The sequence below is a fragment of the Punica granatum genome, chromosome 7 (genome assembly GCF_007655135.1).
Source record: "Punica granatum isolate Tunisia-2019 chromosome 7, ASM765513v2, whole genome shotgun sequence".
NCBI lineage: Eukaryota > Viridiplantae > Streptophyta > Magnoliopsida > Myrtales > Lythraceae > Punica > Punica granatum.
In genome coordinates this window covers 2065708-2086111 of record NC_045133.1, presented here as the reverse complement: position 1 = coordinate 2086111, position 20404 = coordinate 2065708, and the positions used below count along the sequence as shown (strand labels likewise).

Here is a 20404-nt window from a genome sequence, read left to right as displayed (position 1 = left end):
CAGTAGCCGGCCAGCTCGCTACCCCTGCTTCATTTCTAGCGAGTTGGCGTTTCTTGTACAGCCCTCTGCAGTAGTTCCGAGTCCACGTCCGTCCCTCTTCCCCTCTCCGGCGACGGCGATTCGACAAAGTTCCCCCGCCGGAAATATCTGAAGGACGAACGAGGATGTTGTTTCAGCTCCCTCGGCTGACGAGTGCTCTCAGAGACCCCTTTGATGTCGATCAGGCCTATCTCCATCGTAAAGCTGTCCTGCAGAGCCGGAGTAAGCCTCGCAAGTAAGTCATCCTCCTCCTCCCCCACTCCTCCTACTCTCTCTGCTCCATAGAAGGCGGTGACGACGTCTGAATCTGGGTTCTTCATGAACTGTGATGATTCTCTGTGTTTTGTTTGCGTCATGGATGATCATATATAGCTGGAGCATCGGAGTTGAATTGAATACTCGTTGTCTCTAGAGAATTCTCTCTTTGCGATAGCGAAACGATCGTTTTCTGTTCAGCGGTGCTTAACTGTGTTGAAGCCTCATAGGTGAATGAAGTCATTTAACCTCTAGTCGAGATAGATTCTTCTTCGCTAAGTAGTTGGATTGGTGGTGATATATAGACAGTTTTCTTCTCGAGATAGTACTTGTTGATTCGAAGCATTAGTTTTCCGGACAGTGGTTTCCTAGCTATGGATGTATAAGTAGGAAGCTAGATTGCTTCACAGTGTATGGTCATCTTCTTGTTATATTCTTGTCAGAAGGACTCGTCACCCTCACGTGACTCTGCAGTATCTCTTCATTTTGTGAATCTTACGATTTAGAACATCTGTTTTCAGTTCCGCGAATTCTCTTGATGAGTCGGAGCTTGCCTGTAAGATTGTTCATCGATGGGAAGAAGGTATACGAATGACTTATTATCATGTATTTACAAAAATATTACATGAGTTCTTTTGTCATCATTTTGGATGTGCTATTGATTGCAGCTTCCCTGGAAGTAAGGCAGGCATACAAGCAGTTTATTGGCATTGTAGTGGAGCTAATTGACAGAGAAGTAGCTTCAGAAGAGTTCCATGAGGTGGGCTTGGCAGTGTACTGGCTTTTTGCTAAGCCAGCAGAAGAAGAAGAGGATGAGAATAAATATATTGCGTTAAAGAAGTATGGCCATTTCTTCTCTTTTCATGTTGTCATCTCCTTCTTTAATGCGCAACTCACCCTTTGTTAATTTTGAGAGAATGTGCAGCCTGAATTGAGTTGGTCCTTCATTTTGATGTGTCTATCCTTTCTCGCTATATTAGCTTTTGGCATGTGGAAGCTCAGTTGTTTTGTGTAGTCGTAGCAGGATTACATATCAAATTTTGGCAGGGTAGAAACTTGAAGTGCTTTCTGTGATAATGCCTTTTAGGATTTTGTAGTTAATTGGTTAGATGATCCTGTAGTCAGTTTATCTCAGAGCTTCTAAACCATTTTAGATGCTTATGTTGATTTGCATGTGCACTGCTCTGATCGTGTAATACTGTTGCAGGGTGGAGCTTGAGAAAATTGTCGGCCATGCAGTTTCAGTGGCACATGTGCAGAAAGTCGCTTCTCATGCTCAGAGGCTCTCTGTATTGCAGCCTGGAGACCATGGGATTGCAATAAACTCTAAGGAGCAAGTGAATGGATATAGTAGTGATGTGGAATTTGGTGCCGATCTCGCTTTTCATGCTCCATCTCGCTTTCTGATTGATGTGGCTTTGGAGGATGTCGATCTGCTTGGCATAGAAGCCTCTGCCTCCCAGTCTTTGGCTTCGTTTCATCACGGATGGTATGAAGATGGGGACTCTAAATATAATCAATTGGCTGATGGCAGAAGCTACGATCTAAGTTGGTTGAGAGATTTATGTGATGTGTTAGCGAGGGATAGTTCTTCAGCCCTCTCTGGAGATGAATTGGCGATGACTATATGCCGAGTGCTTGATTCAGACAAACCTGGAGAGGAGGTGCTGCATTTTTATAATTTGTTTTTTGATTTTATTGGAGTAGCTTTCGAGATTGTACAACCCATCCAGGTTCTTAGTCACTTCTTTTCACTTTTGTTCTTTTGTTCTCTGAAGATAGCTGCTGATTTACTGGACCTTGTTGGGGATTCAGCGTTTGAAACAGTGCAAGATATCATAATGGTAAATATTTTGGCAATTTCTCAAATTTCTTTGCATGCTCTTTGGAACTTCAATCCAATTGGCAATATGGTGGATACTTCTGCTTGTAAATGCAATTTGCTGATGATAGTACAAATTTATAGTCTTGTCAGCTCAATCCCTGCAATGCAGCTCCTTTTATGTTAGTGTGAGAAGATGCAGTGAGATGATGCTCATGGTGGTTTCTTCTCATGTTGATAACATGGGTTAATTTAATCTCACAACACTATGCAGTCAAGGCATTTGTTTATCAGATAAAATCTTAGAAAATAGTCATAAGTAAATCAAAGGAATTACCTGATATGAGTTCGTTATAGTTCCAAACTTCTGGATAAATTGGGAGAACTCTGTTAATAATGCCTTCCATAAACATGTTATGGAGACATCAGTCCAATTTATCAAATTGGCAAAGTATCTCAGATTCTAACATTAACAAATAAAGGCCTTTTGTTTTTATCAGAAATAGAGAAGGGTCCGTATGCAACATAATAATGGCAAAGTGAATGTTGTCTTATTGCTTGAAATGGTATCACTAGATAACAAAGAATCTTGCAAAGGATCAGGTCCCAAACATTTATATGAGATGATGCCTAAAGCAATGCTTACCGTAGTAGTTTCTTGATAGGTCGTGCAAACTTTGCCTTGAACTTTTGCTCATTAGCTATTTCTTGTAAGGACTCTCTTAATTACTCATGGCATATGTATTCTTGTTACATCGAAAAGATAAGAAGGTATCAGTAGTTCTATCTAATAAACAAACTCTTTTGATAAAATTGTATAATGATGCTCTCCTATGCGTAGCACTTGAATGAACTAGGCATGGCTTAGCAGTATCTCGAATGGTCACGCAGACTTAGCCTTGAAATTTTGCTCATGGACCTAGTCTAACTGTTTCTCAGAAGACTAAAGCAACACTTATTCTTTTAGCATCGCGAGGAGCTAGTTGATGCAGTACATCGTGGCATGCTGGCTTTAAAATCTGATAAAACAACTTCAAGTGCTCAATCGCGCATGCCTAGTTATGGAACTCAGGTACCGATCACTTGATTCTTGTACAATTCTGTAAGCTGCCTTTTGTAAGGTGTATCAGTTAGTGCAGCCTTTTGTGTGAAGGTTACGGTTCAAACAGAATCTGAGAAACAAATTGACAAATTGCGGCGGAAGGAGGAAAAACGCCATAGACATGGAGCAGAATATGCTGCTGAGAGCAATTTTTCTGCTGCAAGTTTTTCTTCCTTACTTGAGGCGAGTGAGAAGAAGCGTCCTTTTGATGTCTTGGTAGGGACTGGCGAACACTTGTTGCCTGTTCGGGACCTTCCTCAAGGAACTATGAGGAAGCATTACAAGGGATATGACGAAGTCATTATTCCGCCTACGCCAACAGCAGAAATGAAACCTGGCGAGAAACTGGTATGCTGTTTTACTGATTACAAAACATTTTTTTTCAAGGCTGATCTTATTTCGTGTCACAGACAGTGTCAATGTTGGTGCTTGAGCCTACTTCACTATAAAGTGCAAGAACTTATGAATTAGAAGACTTTGCAATCCCTGGGTAATTGTGTGCTAAGGATGTGATATGCGAGATTCATCACAGAGTTAATTTATCGTTCAGATATGTAGGTTTGAGTTCAGGGCAAATTTTTGGCTTCTTTTTGCCAATCACAAAGGAGAATAGGCATGTTCGTGGAGTAGTTTTCCTATTAATTGAAGCAAGTGATGTCTATTACGGTGTCATATTAGATTTTCAGTATGAAATTTGAGCAGCCATGAATTGCGCTCTCTAACCCAAAACTCCCCCCTACCCTCCTCCCTCCATCCCCATTTATCTTGATTCTTATATTGCAATTCTTCCCTTTTTTTATCATCAGATTGAAATTAAGGAGCTTGATGATTTTGCTCAAGCTGCTTTTCGTGGCTACAAGACCCTGAATCGTATACAGAGCAGGATATTTCAGACTGTTTATTACACAAATGAAAACATTTTGGTAAGATATTTAGTTAATGGTATACCTGAGTAACAAGTAATCTGTCATTATACTGGGGAAACATTTCTTATTTGTGATTCTTGCAGGTCTGTGCTCCAACTGGAGCTGGCAAAACAAATATAGCCATGATCTCTATTTTGCATGAGGTATATCACTGAAAGTATATTTTTATTGAGAAATTGGTTAATGACTGGAAAACTTTTGACACAGTAAAGGGTACATATGGTACTGAATTGAATACGCTAAGACTATTTAACAAGATTTTTCCTGTATCGGTCATTTCCTTCTTTTTTTTTTGTGTGCATATATATGAGGGTACTTTGTACAATCTCAGTGAATTTTCAGCTAACATTATCAATTTCGATGAATGTGGAACTCTTGCACAATGATAGAAGCTGTGTAATGCTACTTTTATATGGTTTGAACTGCCATGCCTTGTTATTATTACCTTTTTGTGGTGATGTTAAAATTAGTGTTCCCAGCTAGTGTTATTGCGGTTCTTTCTGAATCATGTCTAGCTTAGGTTGCTGTGGCATGTCCCAGGTTCATCATTCTTTACATTAAATGTTTCCTTATAATGTTTCCATCAAAAAGTTATCTTTCGTTTTAGCTGGTCTTCATTTGGGCAAAATGTATGATATACTAGGCTGTACTTTTAAATGTAAAGTGGTCGATGTGATGATTTCTTGCAGCTTGGGCAGCACTTTAAGGAGGGTTACTTGCACAAAGACAAGTTCAAGATTGTTTATGTTGCTCCAATGAAGGTATGACCTGTCTTTGCATTACAACTCTTATAGTCATTTCTACAATTATACCAGCAACTTCATGCTTTTGGACCAAAAAGAAGAAAAGAATGATGTCTTGTAGTTCAAATAATTACTAGTTGATTACTGCATTTTTTTAATAAGTAGTTGATTACTATGTCATATACAGGCTTTGGCTGCTGAGGTGACATCTACGTTTAGCCACCGTTTATCACCGCTGAATGTGGCAGTTAGGGAACTCACTGGGGACATGCAGCTAACAAAATATGAACTCGATGAAACTCAGGTTTTATTCTCTCCGGTTGTGACTCTTAAGATATGTATGAGCAGCCTTATCTTTTGACTTGAGTTATATGTCTCTATTAGATGATCGTGACAACCCCAGAGAAATGGGATGTTATCACCCGCAAGAGCAGTGATATGTCACTCTCAATGTTGGTGAAGCTCTTGATTATTGATGAAGTGCATCTCTTAAATGATGATAGAGGTGCTGTGATTGAGGCGCTGGTTGCTCGGACCCTCCGTCAGGCAAGATTCATATTATTACATAGTGATTGATTTGTCAGTTGATTAGTAATTGCTTCTTACATAGGAACTGTGTGATTTCCTTACCAAGATTAAGGTGGCAGGAGTCAGCCTGGATTTGTTTCGTTAATTTGCCAATTATGTTGCATAGTCTTGATGACGCTCATCAGGGATCTTTCCTGTTACTACTAAGACCCAGATTTTTCTAGAAAACTGTACTCTGATTAGTTTGAAATCATTCTTTCTATTGTTCTTTTCTACCATCAACTTTCAATGACATTGAAGTAAAATTAGTCACCACTCAGTGACCATGCCATTTACATTTTTGAGGAAGATTGGTTTCTATATATTCTCTTTTAGCGGAAATTCATGAGTAGCATCAATCTATCTTATGCATTGCATGGGAGTGTATGGGGCCTTATGTACCTATACAAAGCAGCTACTAGTGCCCATTAGCTTTGGCAGGTCAAGGAGGAAGCTAAACTCAAATGTTTTCTTCCTCACATGCACCCCCTCCTCATCCTTATGCAGATATTGTTTAGATTGTAATAAGCATGCTGCATGATGTTTGTATTAATATAGGTTAATCTAGTTACCAAGACAAAAGATGTGTAAATTGATTTCAAGCGAGAAGCTCATAAGTTGGATAATGCTCTAAGAATGTAATGTTTTAGAAATTATCTGCGTGATTTGCATTTTCCATTAAATGAGTATTTTTAGTTTGTCTGGTGGTGGTATTCTCCAATAGAGAAAGGTTTGGGAACCGTGATGGCTTAACCATGTGATATGTTTCGAACGTGATTTATTAATTTGGTTGTTTTGTCAGGTGGAGTCGACACAGTCGATGATACGTATTGTGGGCCTTTCAGCAACTTTACCTAATTATCTGGAGGTTTTGTAACCCACAATTACATCTTGAAGTCCTTTTATATTGATATTGTAATAACTGAATCCTTATGACATTAATTATCTCCTTTTGATTATTAAGGTTGCGGAATTTTTGAAAGTCAATCCACAGAAAGGATTATTCTTTTTTGATTCTAGCTACCGTCCCGTGCCTCTAGCTCAACAGTACATTGGGATCAGTGAGCACAACTTCTTAGCTCGAATGGAATTGTTGAATGAAATATGCTACAAAAAGGTTCTTGTTGCAATTATGTTTGTTTAATAGAAATGTATGACTATGGAATGTGAATGAACTTATTTAATCTGGACTAGGTGGCTGATGCAATAAAGCAAGGCCATCAGGCTATGATCTTTGTTCATTCACGGAAGGACACTGCAAAAACGGCTGAGAAGTTGGTATGCCCTTTATGCTTGCTCAATTGACCTGGAGTTTTTATTCAAATGGAAGTTGTGCATTAACGTTTACTTATTAAGAGCAATGCCAACCCATTTGAAAGTCTGTGTTGGTAGATCAAAGTCTAATTTTATAGTTAGTGATTAGACACTCTGCTGAAGCAGGTTAAAAGAGTGATTATAGCTCAGCATGTAAAATCTTTAAATTAAGTAAATGAGATTTTCTTGAATTTTAACCCATTATCTAGTGCCAAGTTTTGTGCCTATATGAAGCTAGCAGCATAAGGAATTAATGGAAGCCTGATACAGTGTAGATTAATAACAAATTTAAATCACTAAGAAACCAGATTATTAGAAAATTAGTTTATAATATAATTAATTGAATGGAAGATGAGTAGTCCTCGGTCTGACTAAAAAAACAACAAAGAAACTTACCCTAGAGCTGAAAACGAAAGGATGAACAAGTATTAATGGGCATTGCGTCTTATCTTTTGCCTATTTATCCTTGTCCACGTGCCATATATAGTCCAAGTGCATAGATATTCTTGATCTCTTGAAGGGGAAATAAAGGCGTTTCCTAGATTTATTTATCTGCAATTGGTTATCTTCATTACCTGAAGCCCTTAGCAGTGCGTAAAATTTGATGCTCACTGAGAGGATACAACCACTCTTATCTTTGCCGTATCTATTATCTTGTTGACCAGGTTGAAGTTGCCAGAATAAATGACGAGCTAGATCTCTTTAAGAATGATGCACATCCCCAGTTTTCCTTAATCAAGGTAACTATTGCCAATTAATAATTACTTCTCTTTATGTTGCTCAGATTTTTGAACAGTTTCCATTTTTATGCTGTTCAGAAAGAAGTTCACAAGTCTAGAAACAAAGATCTTGTTAAACTTTTTGAATTTGGGGTTGGCATCCATCATGCTGGGATGCTACGAGCTGATAGAGGTCTAACTGAGCGTCTTTTCTCAGATGGACTATTGAAGGTGGAGTTATCCTGCTTTGATGTCATCCTAGTGTTTTCACATTATAATCAATTCGCATTAGTATATTAAAATGTAACTGCATTCTGTTTCAGGTGCTTGTATGTACAGCCACCTTGGCATGGGGTGTGAATCTTCCTGCTCATACTGTTGTAATAAAGGTCTGTCAGATCACTTTCGTAGATTCAGTTATCCTGAAGTCATCCAAGATGTTTCTTATCTTTCCTTTTTCCCAATTCAATGCTCCTAATGCTTCTATCAATGATTATGCAAATTAAATCTAACACAAAATTTTGTTTATTTTTGTGGCTGATCTTTCTCCTTAGCAATTGGTTTTAGGCATAATACGATTAAATTCTAGATTGCTGCTTTTCCTGCAAACTGAAACATTTACCAATCTCATCTATGTGTGATTGCAGACTTGTGTTTGACTTTCAAATAGTTCAAAAGGTCATCTAGACCTTCAAGTTGCTGTTATGATTAAAATGGCTCAAAATCTCTCTCTCTGTGCCAAAAGAAGTTAAAGTTTGAACATTAGCATCAATTCTAACGTGGAATGATAGAAAGTATCTTTTCCTGACAACTTCTACTCCTTTGATAGTTGATATTCTTGATTCTGCTTTTCTTTTCCCTTTCTTGAAAAATATAAATTGCAGTTCTTCTGCAAGTCCATATGAGCCTTAGGAAAGAATGGAAGCTCTTCCATGTCTAGGTTAGATTATTGTTCTGTAATTATCTCAGTATGATGCTTGTGAAGCAGTTGGCAATTCCCTTTTGTTCACGGTTTAAGCTATGTACCCGATTTCTTAGTTCCCTAAATTTAGATTACCAAATATGAGTCATGGCCTCTGGGCTCTACTTTCTATTTTGAAATTCCATGACTTGTGTTTGTCTCCAGGGTACCCAGTTGTATGACCCTAAGGCTGGGGGATGGAAGGACTTGGGCATGCTGGACGTAATGCAAGTAAATTCTTCAAACCGCTGGCAATATTGTGGAAGTTAAAAAACTCTTGACTACTAGATTCAATAAGGTGATTTTGCCCTTATTTTGATTCTTCTGATCCATCATCTCTTTAGATATTTGGACGTGCTGGGAGGCCTCAGTTTGATAAGAGTGGGGAAGGGATTATAATTACATCTCATGACAAACTGTCATATTACCTGAGACTATTGACAAGTCAACTTCCCATTGAAAGTCAGGTACTTGCTAGAGAGAACTTAATATTGCTAAGAGCTTCTTGGACTTGCAAGTGGTTGATATGATAATAGCATATGATTTGTGATGATATAAAAAGCTGTTCTTATGATATGTATATATATCTCATGCTGCAGTTCATTAGCTCATTGAAGGATAATCTAAATGCGGAGGTGGTATTAGGTACTGTTACCAATGTGAAAGAAGCTTGTGCATGGCTTCGTTATACATATCTTGCAGTAAGGATGAGATTGAATCCTTTGGCATATGGCATTGGATGGGATGAGGTACTCTTTTATCACTTTACAATTTGTGATAAAGCAAGTATTCAGTTCCTGTATAGCTACTGTAAACCTAATTGCTAACTCATTTCTGTTGTGTCTTACTAGAAATAGTAGACATGCTTTGCTCGAGAATCTAGAACATTAGGTTCAGTGACTTGTTTCGTGGTGTTTATTGTTGTCTTGTATACTGCCTTTCTTAAGGACCTTTATCTAATCTAATTTTTCCTAAATACTGGAGGTGCTGGGATGCTTCAAAGTTTGTTGCTGTTTTCTGGCAGGTTGTTGCAGATCCTTCTTTAACTTTAAAACAAAGAGCTCTTGTGACTGAGGCTGCTCGGGCGCTTGACAAAGCGAAAATGATGCGCTTTGACGAGAAAAGTGGCAATTTTTACTGCACAGAGCTTGGTCGTATTTCAAGCCACTTTTATATTCAGTATTCAAGTGTGGAAACTTACAATGAAATGTTACGTCGCCACATGAATGAAGCTGAGGTTAGTGATTACTTCAGTATATAGGGGTAATGTTTATCTTGATGAGTAACTTGGGAAGTATAGGAGTGCCTTTCTTCTCCCCTTTTTTATGCTTATATAGGTGCAACCCATTAAAATCCACTCTACACCTATTCTCTTCTTCACTTCCCCACCATTTATGTATATTAAGCCGCATTTGTGTATACTTTTAGATTCAAGACACGAAAAACTCATATTGCATTGATAATATTTATGAGGAAAAAGGAAAAAAACTCATAGTGGCCTTTATTAACTGTAGATCATCGACATGGTAGCCCGTTCTTCTGAATTCGAGAATATTGTTGTTCGAGAAGAAGAGCAGAATGAGCTTGAAGAGTTGGCACGGACATGCTGCCCATTAGAAGTCAAAGGCGGTCCTTCAAATAAACATGGGAAAATATCTATTCTTATACAGGTCGTTTAGATTGTATTGGTCATTCTTTGTATTTCTTATGACAATTACATAAGCTGATAACAACTCATATTTTGGTCTCCATGCAGATATACATATCTCGAGGCTCAATCGACACATTCTCATTAGTTTCTGATGCTGCATACATAAGTGCAAGTTTGGCTCGTATAATGCGGGCTCTTTTTGAAATTTGTTTACGTAGAGGATGGAGTGAGATGTCTTTGTTCATGTTGGAATATTGCAAGGCAGTGGATCGTCAAGTTTGGCCCCATCAACATCCCCTAAGACAATTTGACAAAGACCTTTCATCTGAGGTTGGCATTCCGCATTCAAATTTTTCTGTTTGACTCTGATTTGTTGGAAGGTAATCAGTTGTCCTTGTTTGGTAGATTCTGTGGAAGCTTGAAGAGAAAAATGCTGACTTGGATCGTTTAGTGGACATGGAAGAAAAAGACATTGGAGCACTGATTCGTTATGGGCCTGGAGGAAGGGTAAATCTGATGAATGTGCAGTTCTTATGCTTAATTTACATACTTTTATACATAGTCTGATCCTTTTTCTCTGGTCTCTGGCAGTTGGTCAAACAGTATCTAGGTTACTTTCCATCACTACAGTTATCAGCTACTGTCAGTCCGATAACCAGAACTGTCTTGAAGGTATTCAGCTTTGCAACTTCCATTTGTTGTGTTTAGGAGCTTTTTTCTCCCTTTTTTATTTTCCTTCTCTTTTCTTCCCTTCCCTTTTCTTTGATATATATCTTATTTATTGCAATGAATCAGGTGGCTTTGCTCATTACGCCTAATTTCACATGGAAAGAACGTTTTCATGGTCAAGCACAACGTTGGTGGATCCTTGTCGAGGTCATGACCCGATCTCTCTGTCTGCGTTGATTCCATCACTTTTGCGCAGGAAATTGTATTCTGGGTTTTCTAATGTATTTGAATGGGATGATGGTTTTATTTTCCACAGGATTCTGAGAATGATCACATTTATCATTCAGAGCTTTTTACACTAACAAAGAAAATGGCTAGGGGTGAACCACAGAAGCTCTCCTTTACTGTTCCGATATTTGAACCACACCCACCACAGTACTACATTCGTGCTGTATCTGATTCTTGGCTGCATGCAGAGGCGTTCTATGTCATATCTTTCCACAATTTAGCTCTTCCAGAGGTAACTGCATGCCAATTGTGTTATTTCTCAGACTATAACCATTTTATATATACTTGAGAGCAACTGCTTGTTTGCTGTGAGATTTTATCTTGATGAATCTTATGCTCTTTTTCAGGCTCGCACAATGCACACTGAGCTCTTAGATCTGAAGCCTCTACCTGTGACTTCGCTTCGTAACCCTACTTACGAATCCTTATACAAGTTTTCTCATTTTAATCCTATTCAAACCCAGGTTTGTGCAACTCTTTCAATCAGTGCCTCTAGTTAGGTTTCTATATTCAGTATATATGATCACATTCTGTAAGGTTGGCTATCTTTTTTGGTAGGCTTTTCACATTCTCTATCACACGGATAATAATGTTCTGTTGGGAGCTCCCACTGGAAGTGGGAAAACCATATCTGCTGAGCTTGCTATGCTTCGCCTCTTCGACACTCAACCAGACATGAAGGTATATGATTTTATTGAAGTTTCAATGAAACACAATTGTATGCATTTTATTTTAACATTGAGAAAGACTGGGTTTCATACATCTAGTTAAAGCTTTATTCTAGTTTCTCAGTATGGAGAAACAAAAGGAAACTGTCAACCATGTTTACTCCATTGACATGCTTGCTATACTTTCTGTTTCTGCTTTGCTAGTGGGTCAAAATTGTATGTCACTTTGTGAAGCTCAATGTTGAACTGATCTATTCTAAATAAATTATAAAAGCCGGAACCATTCTCCATATTGCGCCACATATGACAAAGGAGTCCTTACATTGAGTGAATTTTCATATTCAACGAATTAATGAAGGACATTTGGCTTAATATGGTTGTGACACGTTGCAATTCATTAAATATAATAAAATATGTATTATGATAGAAGTCAGAAGGTTTACACAATTTAGTAGAAAAGAGCTTTTGAATCTTTTTTTTTTCAATGATATTATTAAATTGTTATGTTTTACAATTGTAGATTTGCACAATATAAAAAATTAAAATATGTAGGAATCAAAAGCTGCGCAGGCCCATTCGTCTAGTTAAGTTAGAAACAAAAGCTAGCTATTATGTGGTCCTTATGCTCTGTGGAGATTCCTGATGAAAACCTTGCGTTGCCTCTAATGATTGATATTCCTATGTTTCAGAGATGTAGCTAGTCAATAAAATATGCTCTCTGACTGAACCTTGTTGGTTTTGGTAGGTTGTCTATATAGCACCTCTGAAGGCTATTGTTCGGGAAAGAATGAGCGATTGGAAAAAGAACCTTGTTCCTCGTCTTGGGAAGCAAATGGTGACAATTTATTCATGGTCTTTAATTATAGAACAACTTTCGACGGAGCTCAGGTTGTAAAATAATGTTTTTTCAGGTTGAAATGACAGGAGACTATACTCCTGATCTGATGGCCCTATTGTCTGCAGACATTATCATATCTACTCCTGAGAAATGGGATGGTATTAGCCGTAACTGGCATAGTAGAAGCTATGTTAAGAAGGTGGGGACTCAAGCTTTGGTTGTTAGATCTGCTATCTATAAAGCTAGATTTGATGTGTTTCAATGATTTGTAGGTTGGCCTTACGATTTTGGATGAGATACACTTGCTGGGAGCTGATCGTGGGCCCATTCTTGAGGTATGTCAATTATCTGTCTAATGGAATGTTGGTTGTGTATGTCCCTTTTCTAGAAAGTCCTCCATTTGAGAATCATGGCTGGATTTATACCTTAAACTTTCGTGCAACTAGATGATGACCTGGCTGATGCGTGGGATTGGAAAGAAAAACTAAATATTTTATTAACGTTTTAGTATAAATTTTAAAAAAGTATCTTTCGTTCACCCAAAAAAAATTGTCTTTCTAATTTAGCAAGAGAAAATAATTCTTAAACAAAAATAAGAATAACAACAATAATTAATATCGAATAGATCATCCTTATATTTGAAATTCAAAAACGTTATATGCATTAATCATCTAAAAAAGAGTACTGTCGACAGAAATGTTATAAATAATAATAAAAAAAAGAATCTATACTAATAGAAGAGTCATTTAACTTAAATAATTGTAATTAGCTTATCTCTAATTACAATTAAATAGGGTTAGAAGGGTAATTTTATAAACATTATAAGGTCATAAAGATAAATGTGTAAATAATATTCATGATTAAAAAATACTATCTCAAAGAAAATAAATACTATATTAATAATAAATTTACATGAAATAAATGCAAATAAAGAGTGACGTAATTGTAAATATATATACAATTAATACACATATATACCCAAAATACAGAAAATGAAGAATACATTAATTCGAATCATTACTGTTATTTCAATAGTAAATAAACATTCATAATCTTAGGAAAATAAAGAAAATTTATAATTATATGAATTTAAATTTTATTGCATAATGCTATAAAACTATTGCAGATCTTATAAAAGTTCAATTAAGTAAATCTCAAATGGAAATAATTAATTCATTTTAGCTAAAATTATTCAAATTCACAAAATTTGATGTATGAGATTTGACTAAGAAAGCATAACATATAGTGAAATTTGATTTTTTTGAAAAAATAAAAATTATGCTCAAAACTTTTTCTTTTGATAACTCATTATCAATCTTTATTAAGAGATTATTGTAGAGTACAACAAAGAGATCAAGATCTAAAGAGATTACCCACGACAATAAAAGATAACAAGAAAGCAAATGCAATGAAAAAAAAGTTATAGTTACTAATTTTTTATTGGATTAGAAAAATGATAATTTTGAAAACGTTACACCATTATCTTTCTTCTGCTTCTCCAACATATTTGTAATATATGAATTGATCAAAATTCCTAAAGATATTTGGATATAATTAGTACTATATACTATAGAAAAAAAGGAATATCTTTTCATGAAATTTTTGAAATTTAACTAAGACAATTAAGTTTGAATTATATAAATAAAAATATATTTGCAAAAAAATCTAGTTGGCTCATAAAATCCAACATTGAATTGTTCCTCAAATAGTATAAATCTAACTGCATGAATTTAGATGAAAATATTAAATCTATTCAACTACTTTTTTATGTAAACGTGCAATTACTCATCAAAATAAAATGATAAATTGCATATAAGCATAAGCTTGCATAGAATTAGAAGACAATAATAGATTTTGAAGGGAGAGAAAAAAACCTCTAGAAAGAGCTCGGGATTTTGTTTTCACACACACACACACATAGATAGATAGATAGATATAGATATAGATAGATTAGAAATCCAATGCGAGCCTCAAGCGAATTGCTTCGTGTATTTTGAATTTAAAAATGTAAAATTCTAATTTCAGGTAATTGTCTCAAGAATGAGATACATATCATCTCAGACAGATCGTGCTGTACGCTTTGTCGGCCTTTCTACCGCTTTAGCAAATGCCGGGTATGTTGAATCTAGGAATACTTTGTGGTTTCTTGGAATCCTTGCGGACTGCTTGTTCATTTTTTAGTATACACCACTGTGATTGTTTGAATCATCCTTGCTGCATTGCATGCCCTTGCTAATAAAAGTTGTAGGTTGATTTTGAATTTTACATAGTAGGTTATAATTGATGCCAGATCACTCCCCAGGTCTAACAAGCTACGCTTTCTGGGTTATTTCCTTTTCATTGTCTGTCATACTAGGGTGTTAGTTCATCAGATGATCACGATATTTCTTGTTTCTGCCACCAGAAGGATAATTTTCTATTTTTGTTAGATGGCAGAAATCCTTCATTGAAACTGTATTAAAAGCATACTGTTACCACAATAACCTAGTATAAGTAACTCAGAGAGTAATTTTCAAGGAATTGTTATAGAAGTTAATTGTTTATATCTTTCATGGGTGAAATGTTACACTCATGAGGTATTTTTTTTTTCTCCCCCGCCTCTCTTACTATGATCCTTCTCTTGGAAATTGTGTTTGTGTAGAGATTTAGCTGATTGGCTGGGTGTTGGGGAGACTGGACTCTTTAATTTTAAGCCAAGTGTAAGGCCTGTGCCACTCGAAGTCCATATCCAGGTAACAAAATACAGTATCTCCCATAAAGTAGTGGTCCATCATGATTGATTTAATTTTTGCCATATCTTCAGAGAAATATAGTCACCACTTGATGAAAGGGTTTGACTGTTGCTTTTGTTCTTCTCCTGATTGTTCGGAATCAGATAAAGATGCAATCTGACTTCTCTTCATGATGTATTTAACAGGGATATCCCGGAAAATTCTACTGTCCCCGAATGAATAGCATGAACAAACCTGCATATGCTGCAATCTGCACCCATTCGCCTACGAAGCCAGTGCTTATATTTGTTTCATCACGTCGCCAGACTAGGCTCACCGCATTGGACCTTATTCAGGTAAACTTAAGTCTTTCATGGGAACAGCATCTGCTTTGGGTGCAGGCTTACGCTCACCCACACTTTTTTCTTCAGTTTGCAGCTTCTGATGAACACCCCAGGCAGTTTCTAAGTTTGGCAGAAGTAGAGTTGCAGATGGTTCTTTCTCAAATCACCGATCAGAACCTCAGGCACACATTACAGTTTGGTATTGGGCTACATCATGCTGGATTAAATGATCGGGATCGGTCATTGGTTGAGGAACTTTTTGCAAACAGTAAGATCCAGGTAGTTTCTCATTGACCAGACACATATATTTAGTTTCACTAATCCCGATTAAAGTTGGTGTCTATTTTCGCCATAAATTCACCTGCAATTCTTGTGGTAACAACAGGTACTGGTTTGCACCAGCACATTGGCTTGGGGTGTAAATCTTCCAGCTCATCTAGTTATAATAAAGGTGCAGAGAATGTTACGCTGAGATATTATTATTCCAACATATTACAATGTTTGTGATGTTTGACATTTGCTATGGACATGCAGTTTTCCTGTATAGCGTTTGAACTCCTTCCACTGCTTCGTGATCCTCTCATATGACGGATTTTTTTTTCTATTACAGGGAACAGAATATTATGATGGAAAATCAAAGAGATATGTTGATTTTCCAATTACAGATATCTTGCAAATGATGGGTCGTGCTGGGCGACCGCAATATGATCAACATGGGAAAGCAGTTATCCTAGTCCATGAGCCCAAAAAGAGCTTCTACAAAAAGGTAAAATAGTAATGGTATGATTGCAGATAGTTCTATATGTTGTATCCTCGGAGGTGAGTATGACGCAATGCCTTCTTTGCAGTTTTTGTACGAGCCTTTCCCAGTAGAAAGTAGTCTAAAGGAGCAGTTGCATGATCATATTAATGCGGAGATTGTTTCTGGCACAATTTGCCACAAGGAGGATGCAGTGCATTATCTCACTTGGACATACTTGTTTCGTAGACTGGTATAGTGCCCGCGCCAGCTCTGGAAGTATAAATAGCTATTGCATCACACTATTTCTTCATCTTGTTATAACATTCTTTCTGTTGCCAATTATTTCTATGAAGAAAATCTTGCTTGACTTTCACATCTTCTATGATTTGACCTGGGAAACTATTTCATCTAAATGCACATCGTTTACGGCATGGACTACCAGGGTATCTAATCAACGCACTTAGAAGTAAAATACTCAATGAATCAGCGTACTCAGTAGTGAAATACTCAATATTAATCAAAATGGTTGGTGCATATAAAATCCAAACTCCCTTTTCTCATTCTGTTCACCCGGGATTTGGTCCGGCTGTAACCTTTTATTTTTTTTCTAAATAAAAATATGGTGCACATGTCCATGATTTTGGAGTAGTCATGATGGAGATTTCAATGCCTAGGCTTTAGGCATTAAATACTAATGAAACTTTATGCTTTAGATGGTTAATCCAGCATATTATGGCTTGGAGGATACAGAGCCCGAAACTCTGAGCTCTTATTTGTCAAGGTAATGACTCATTATCTCAAATGTCTTTATTTTCTCAGGATCGTCACTCCTCTGAATCTCCTATTGGAAATTATGCTTTCTGTTACTTTTAGGTTGATACAAAACACATTTGAAGATCTGGAAGACAGCGGTTGCATCAAAATGGATGAGGACAGAGTGGAGTCAATGATGTTGGGTTCCATAGCTTCTCAGTATTATCTTAGCTACAAGACCGTGTCGATGTTTGGTTCAAATATAAGCCCTGATACATCGATTGAAGTGAGAATTCATTATTAATTTGTTCTATGTCGATTTCCAAATCATTTTGGATGCTAAGTTGTGGCGGATGATGCAGGTGTTTTTGCTTATCTTATCCGGTGCTTCAGAATATGATGAACTTCCTGTTCGCCATAATGAGGTTATTCTTAGTTCCGATTTCCTATGTTTTTGGGTTTTTTGCGTGCCTCTTTCCTTTTCCTGTTTACCCTTTTTTTTTTTTTGGGTTGGGGGGGCGGGGGGGATCCTTTGGATGAGAAGTTTTCCAACTGGTTTCCTATATGATGATCAATTGTGGAATCCTTCTCTCCCATGCGTTTACCTGTAAACATGAGCATTTACTTTTTATTTTCTGGTCAGTTCTCCAATTGAAGTTTACATTTAATAGCCTCCATTGACCTCTGGAATTCTGAGTAACATGCTATTAGTTGTTGCATGTTCTGTTTTCAACTTCTATGTTTGATCAAATATGTTATTAGAATTACGCCAAATGCTTCACATTCCTTACAGGATCTCAAGAATGCTGCATTGGCTGAGAAAGTCAGATATAATGTTGACAAGAATCGTCTCGATGATCCTCATGTCAAAGCCAATCTGTTATTCCAGGTTATTTTCTGAACTTAATACGAGAACTTTGAATTGCTACCTCGAAATAAGAACTCAGTGGCACGGTCCTGTTGAAAAAAGCACATTCTTAAGACTGCAGTATCTCTTCATCTTGCTCACAAGCAAGGAAATTATTTGAACTTCCATGTAAGAATTGGTGCAAGACACTAGTGAAGTTTCCACATCGTTCCACATGTACATACATGCAATGTTAAAAAAAGCAGGCCTGGTCAAAGAACCAGAGGGAAGGATTTTAACCTTGAATCGAGTACTAAGTTACAAATCAACTGTTTCCGTTTCTTGGGGTTTCAGGCACATTTTTCTCAGTTGGAGCTTCCAATAAGTGACTACGTGACAGACCTGAAGTCAGTGTTGGACCAGAGTATTCGAATCATCCAGGCCATGATAGATATATGTGCTAATAGCGGGTGGCTAGCAAGCTCGATTACTTGCATGCAGCTTCTACAAATGATCATGCAGGTATATCCACCACAATAGTGGCTCTCGTTGCTTCTAAATAACAATCCACAATTGCATCTATTTCGAACTTTCTATTTAATCATATTAAATTATTTGGCTTCCTCTGTTGCTCGTATGTAATATTTTGCAGGGTCTGTGGTGTGATAAAGGCTCCTCCCTGTGGATGTTGCCGAGTATGAATGTCGAAATTGAGGATGCACTTAGAAGAAGAGGACTCACTACTCTGCAGCAGCTACTGAGGGTTCCAAAGGATACTTTGCAGAGTATAATTGGGAATTCCACTGCACAAAGACTGTTTCAGGTATATAATGGCTCATTCTGCTAATAATTATATTACCACGCTCAACTTACGTCCATGGAAATACTCACATGCTATATAGATCTTATATGTGGCAACACACTGAGGCACATAGTTTCAAACTTTGAGACCCACACAATGGTGAGTTTTCAGTGTCTAGGTCACTGTAATTGGCAGCGTTGGAATTTTCACTACTTACTAGCAGTATGGACAAGTGCAGGGAACATTCTTTTACAATGTCTGTGCTACATTACTGTATCTTAATGAAATCATGTCGGTTCCAAATTGATGCTTCCTAATCAAATGCCTCATCGTGATGTGAGAGACTGTGTCAAAGAGCTGCAAAAGAGTTGCCTCTTCAACAAAGATAGCTGGATCTGGACCAACATGATCACTTCTGGAAATCTCGACTAATCCTGAGTTTTGTTTTCAGGATCTACAGCATTTTCCTCATGTGCAAATCAAATTGAAGTTCCAGAGGAGGGAAGGTGATGATGAAAATTCTCGTAGTTTGAGCATTAAACTGGAGAAGACTAATTACAGGAGGAGCACATCTAGAGCTTTTGTTCCGAGATATCCCAAGGTCCGCAAATTTTCTGTCTCTGCCATTTCGACTGTTAGAGAAAGCTGCTCGACATTCAAAATCACAGACTGATGTGATCTTTTTCCTCTTTCATAACAGGTAAAAGATGAAGCATGGTGGTTGGTGCTCGGGAATACGTCTACCTCCGAACTGTATGCACTCAAAAGAATTTCTTTTACCAATCATGTGGTTACCCACATGAAATTGCCAGAAACCCTGACGAATCTCCAGGTTAGAGTTAATTCTACACCGACCATTTGGTGTTTACCGAAAGCCTGTTGTCATTTTGCATTGACAATAACAATATTCCATTTGAATATTCATCTTTCGGTCCAATGTTGGTATTCTGATAAATAAAAACCAGTAAAACAAAACTGTCAAACGTGAAAGCAATCCTATCAGAAGCAGAAACTAGTGAAATAAAAGGAATGGAAGCATCGAGAGCACGCCATTCTGATAGAGAGGAAAAATCTAATTATGATGATCATTAGTCTCTCTTTTGCATGAATCCCCCATTTGTACTGAGTGACTACCCAGCATTTAAAGTTTAATCTTGATCGAGAGAGTCAGGATCTCTCGGATTACTTGTTCATCTTTGCCAATTATATGTAATTCTCTGCAGGGAGTGAAGCTGATATTAGTCTCCGATTGCTATCTCGGGTTTGAGCAAGAGGTTTCCGTAGAAAATATTTAATTCCAGCTACTGGAAGAACTAAGAGGGCAAGCAAGAATCTTTGAATCAGAAAGATTTGCCACCACAGATCTAAGGATTCTGAAGCTCCATCTAGCTCGGGAAAGGCTGGCATTCAGAAGGTCCACGTTATGCATACGGTATATGCATATTTCATTTCATCAAATATTGTAGTATTTATAAGATATGGATGTAAATCAAGTAGCATTTAAAGGTCTTGTGATCTTCTCGACATTGCATCAACTATGTTCTTTGCTAATCTCATGTTACACTAAACAAATAATTATGCTGTTTAGTGAACAACTATCCAAAAATTTCAATATCCATTTCTATCTAATGTTGTTTTTGAAA

The 20404-nt window shown here is 37.1% G+C and overlaps 1 protein-coding gene across 2 annotated transcripts; it reads left to right on the top strand.

Moving 5' to 3' along the window:
- Positions 1-39: 39 nt before the first annotated feature.
- On the top strand, positions 40-20385 carry LOC116213470 (DExH-box ATP-dependent RNA helicase DExH14). 2 transcript variants are annotated; one of them, XM_031548429.1, is made up of 49 exons: positions 40-274; positions 816-877; positions 963-1134; positions 1502-1958; positions 2073-2138; positions 3084-3188; positions 3270-3566; positions 4025-4141; positions 4228-4287; positions 4834-4905; positions 5075-5191; positions 5272-5433; positions 6257-6322; positions 6419-6571; positions 6649-6732; positions 7434-7508; positions 7587-7718; positions 7811-7876; positions 8614-8679; positions 8793-8915; positions 9048-9197; positions 9473-9685; positions 9963-10118; positions 10205-10429; positions 10505-10606; positions 10691-10771; positions 10895-10975; positions 11085-11288; positions 11404-11520; positions 11615-11737; positions 12470-12559; positions 12636-12761; positions 12835-12897; positions 14588-14676; positions 15204-15294; positions 15480-15629; positions 15705-15896; positions 16003-16068; positions 16228-16383; positions 16466-16609; positions 17073-17140; positions 17233-17398; positions 17475-17537; positions 17906-18001; positions 18314-18481; positions 18612-18782; positions 19213-19362; positions 19462-19593; positions 19985-20385. In XM_031548429.1, the coding sequence occupies exons 1-49, from the start codon at positions 165-167 to the stop codon at positions 20054-20056; spliced, it is 6267 nt and encodes a 2088-aa protein (XP_031404289.1). In that variant the 5' UTR covers positions 40-164; the 3' UTR covers positions 20057-20385. The 2 variants fall into 2 exon arrangements, with proteins under 2 accessions (XP_031404289.1, XP_031404290.1); XM_031548430.1 differs by lacking the exons at positions 40-274; positions 816-877; positions 963-1134; positions 1502-1958; positions 2073-2138 and having other exon boundaries at positions 3439-3566.
- Positions 20386-20404: the final 19 nt, after the last annotated feature.

Coding starts and splice junctions, on each gene's coding strand:
- LOC116213470 (XM_031548429.1), top strand. CDS start 165: ATGTTGTTTCAGCTCCCTCGGCTGACGAGTGCTCTCAGAGACCCCTTT. Junction 9,198..9,472: donor ATGGCATTGGATGGGATGAG/GTACTCTTTTAT, acceptor GTTTTCTGGCAG/GTTGTTGCAGATCCTTCTTT. Junction 17,141..17,232: donor CTGAGCTCTTATTTGTCAAG/GTAATGACTCAT, acceptor TGTTACTTTTAG/GTTGATACAAAACACATTTG.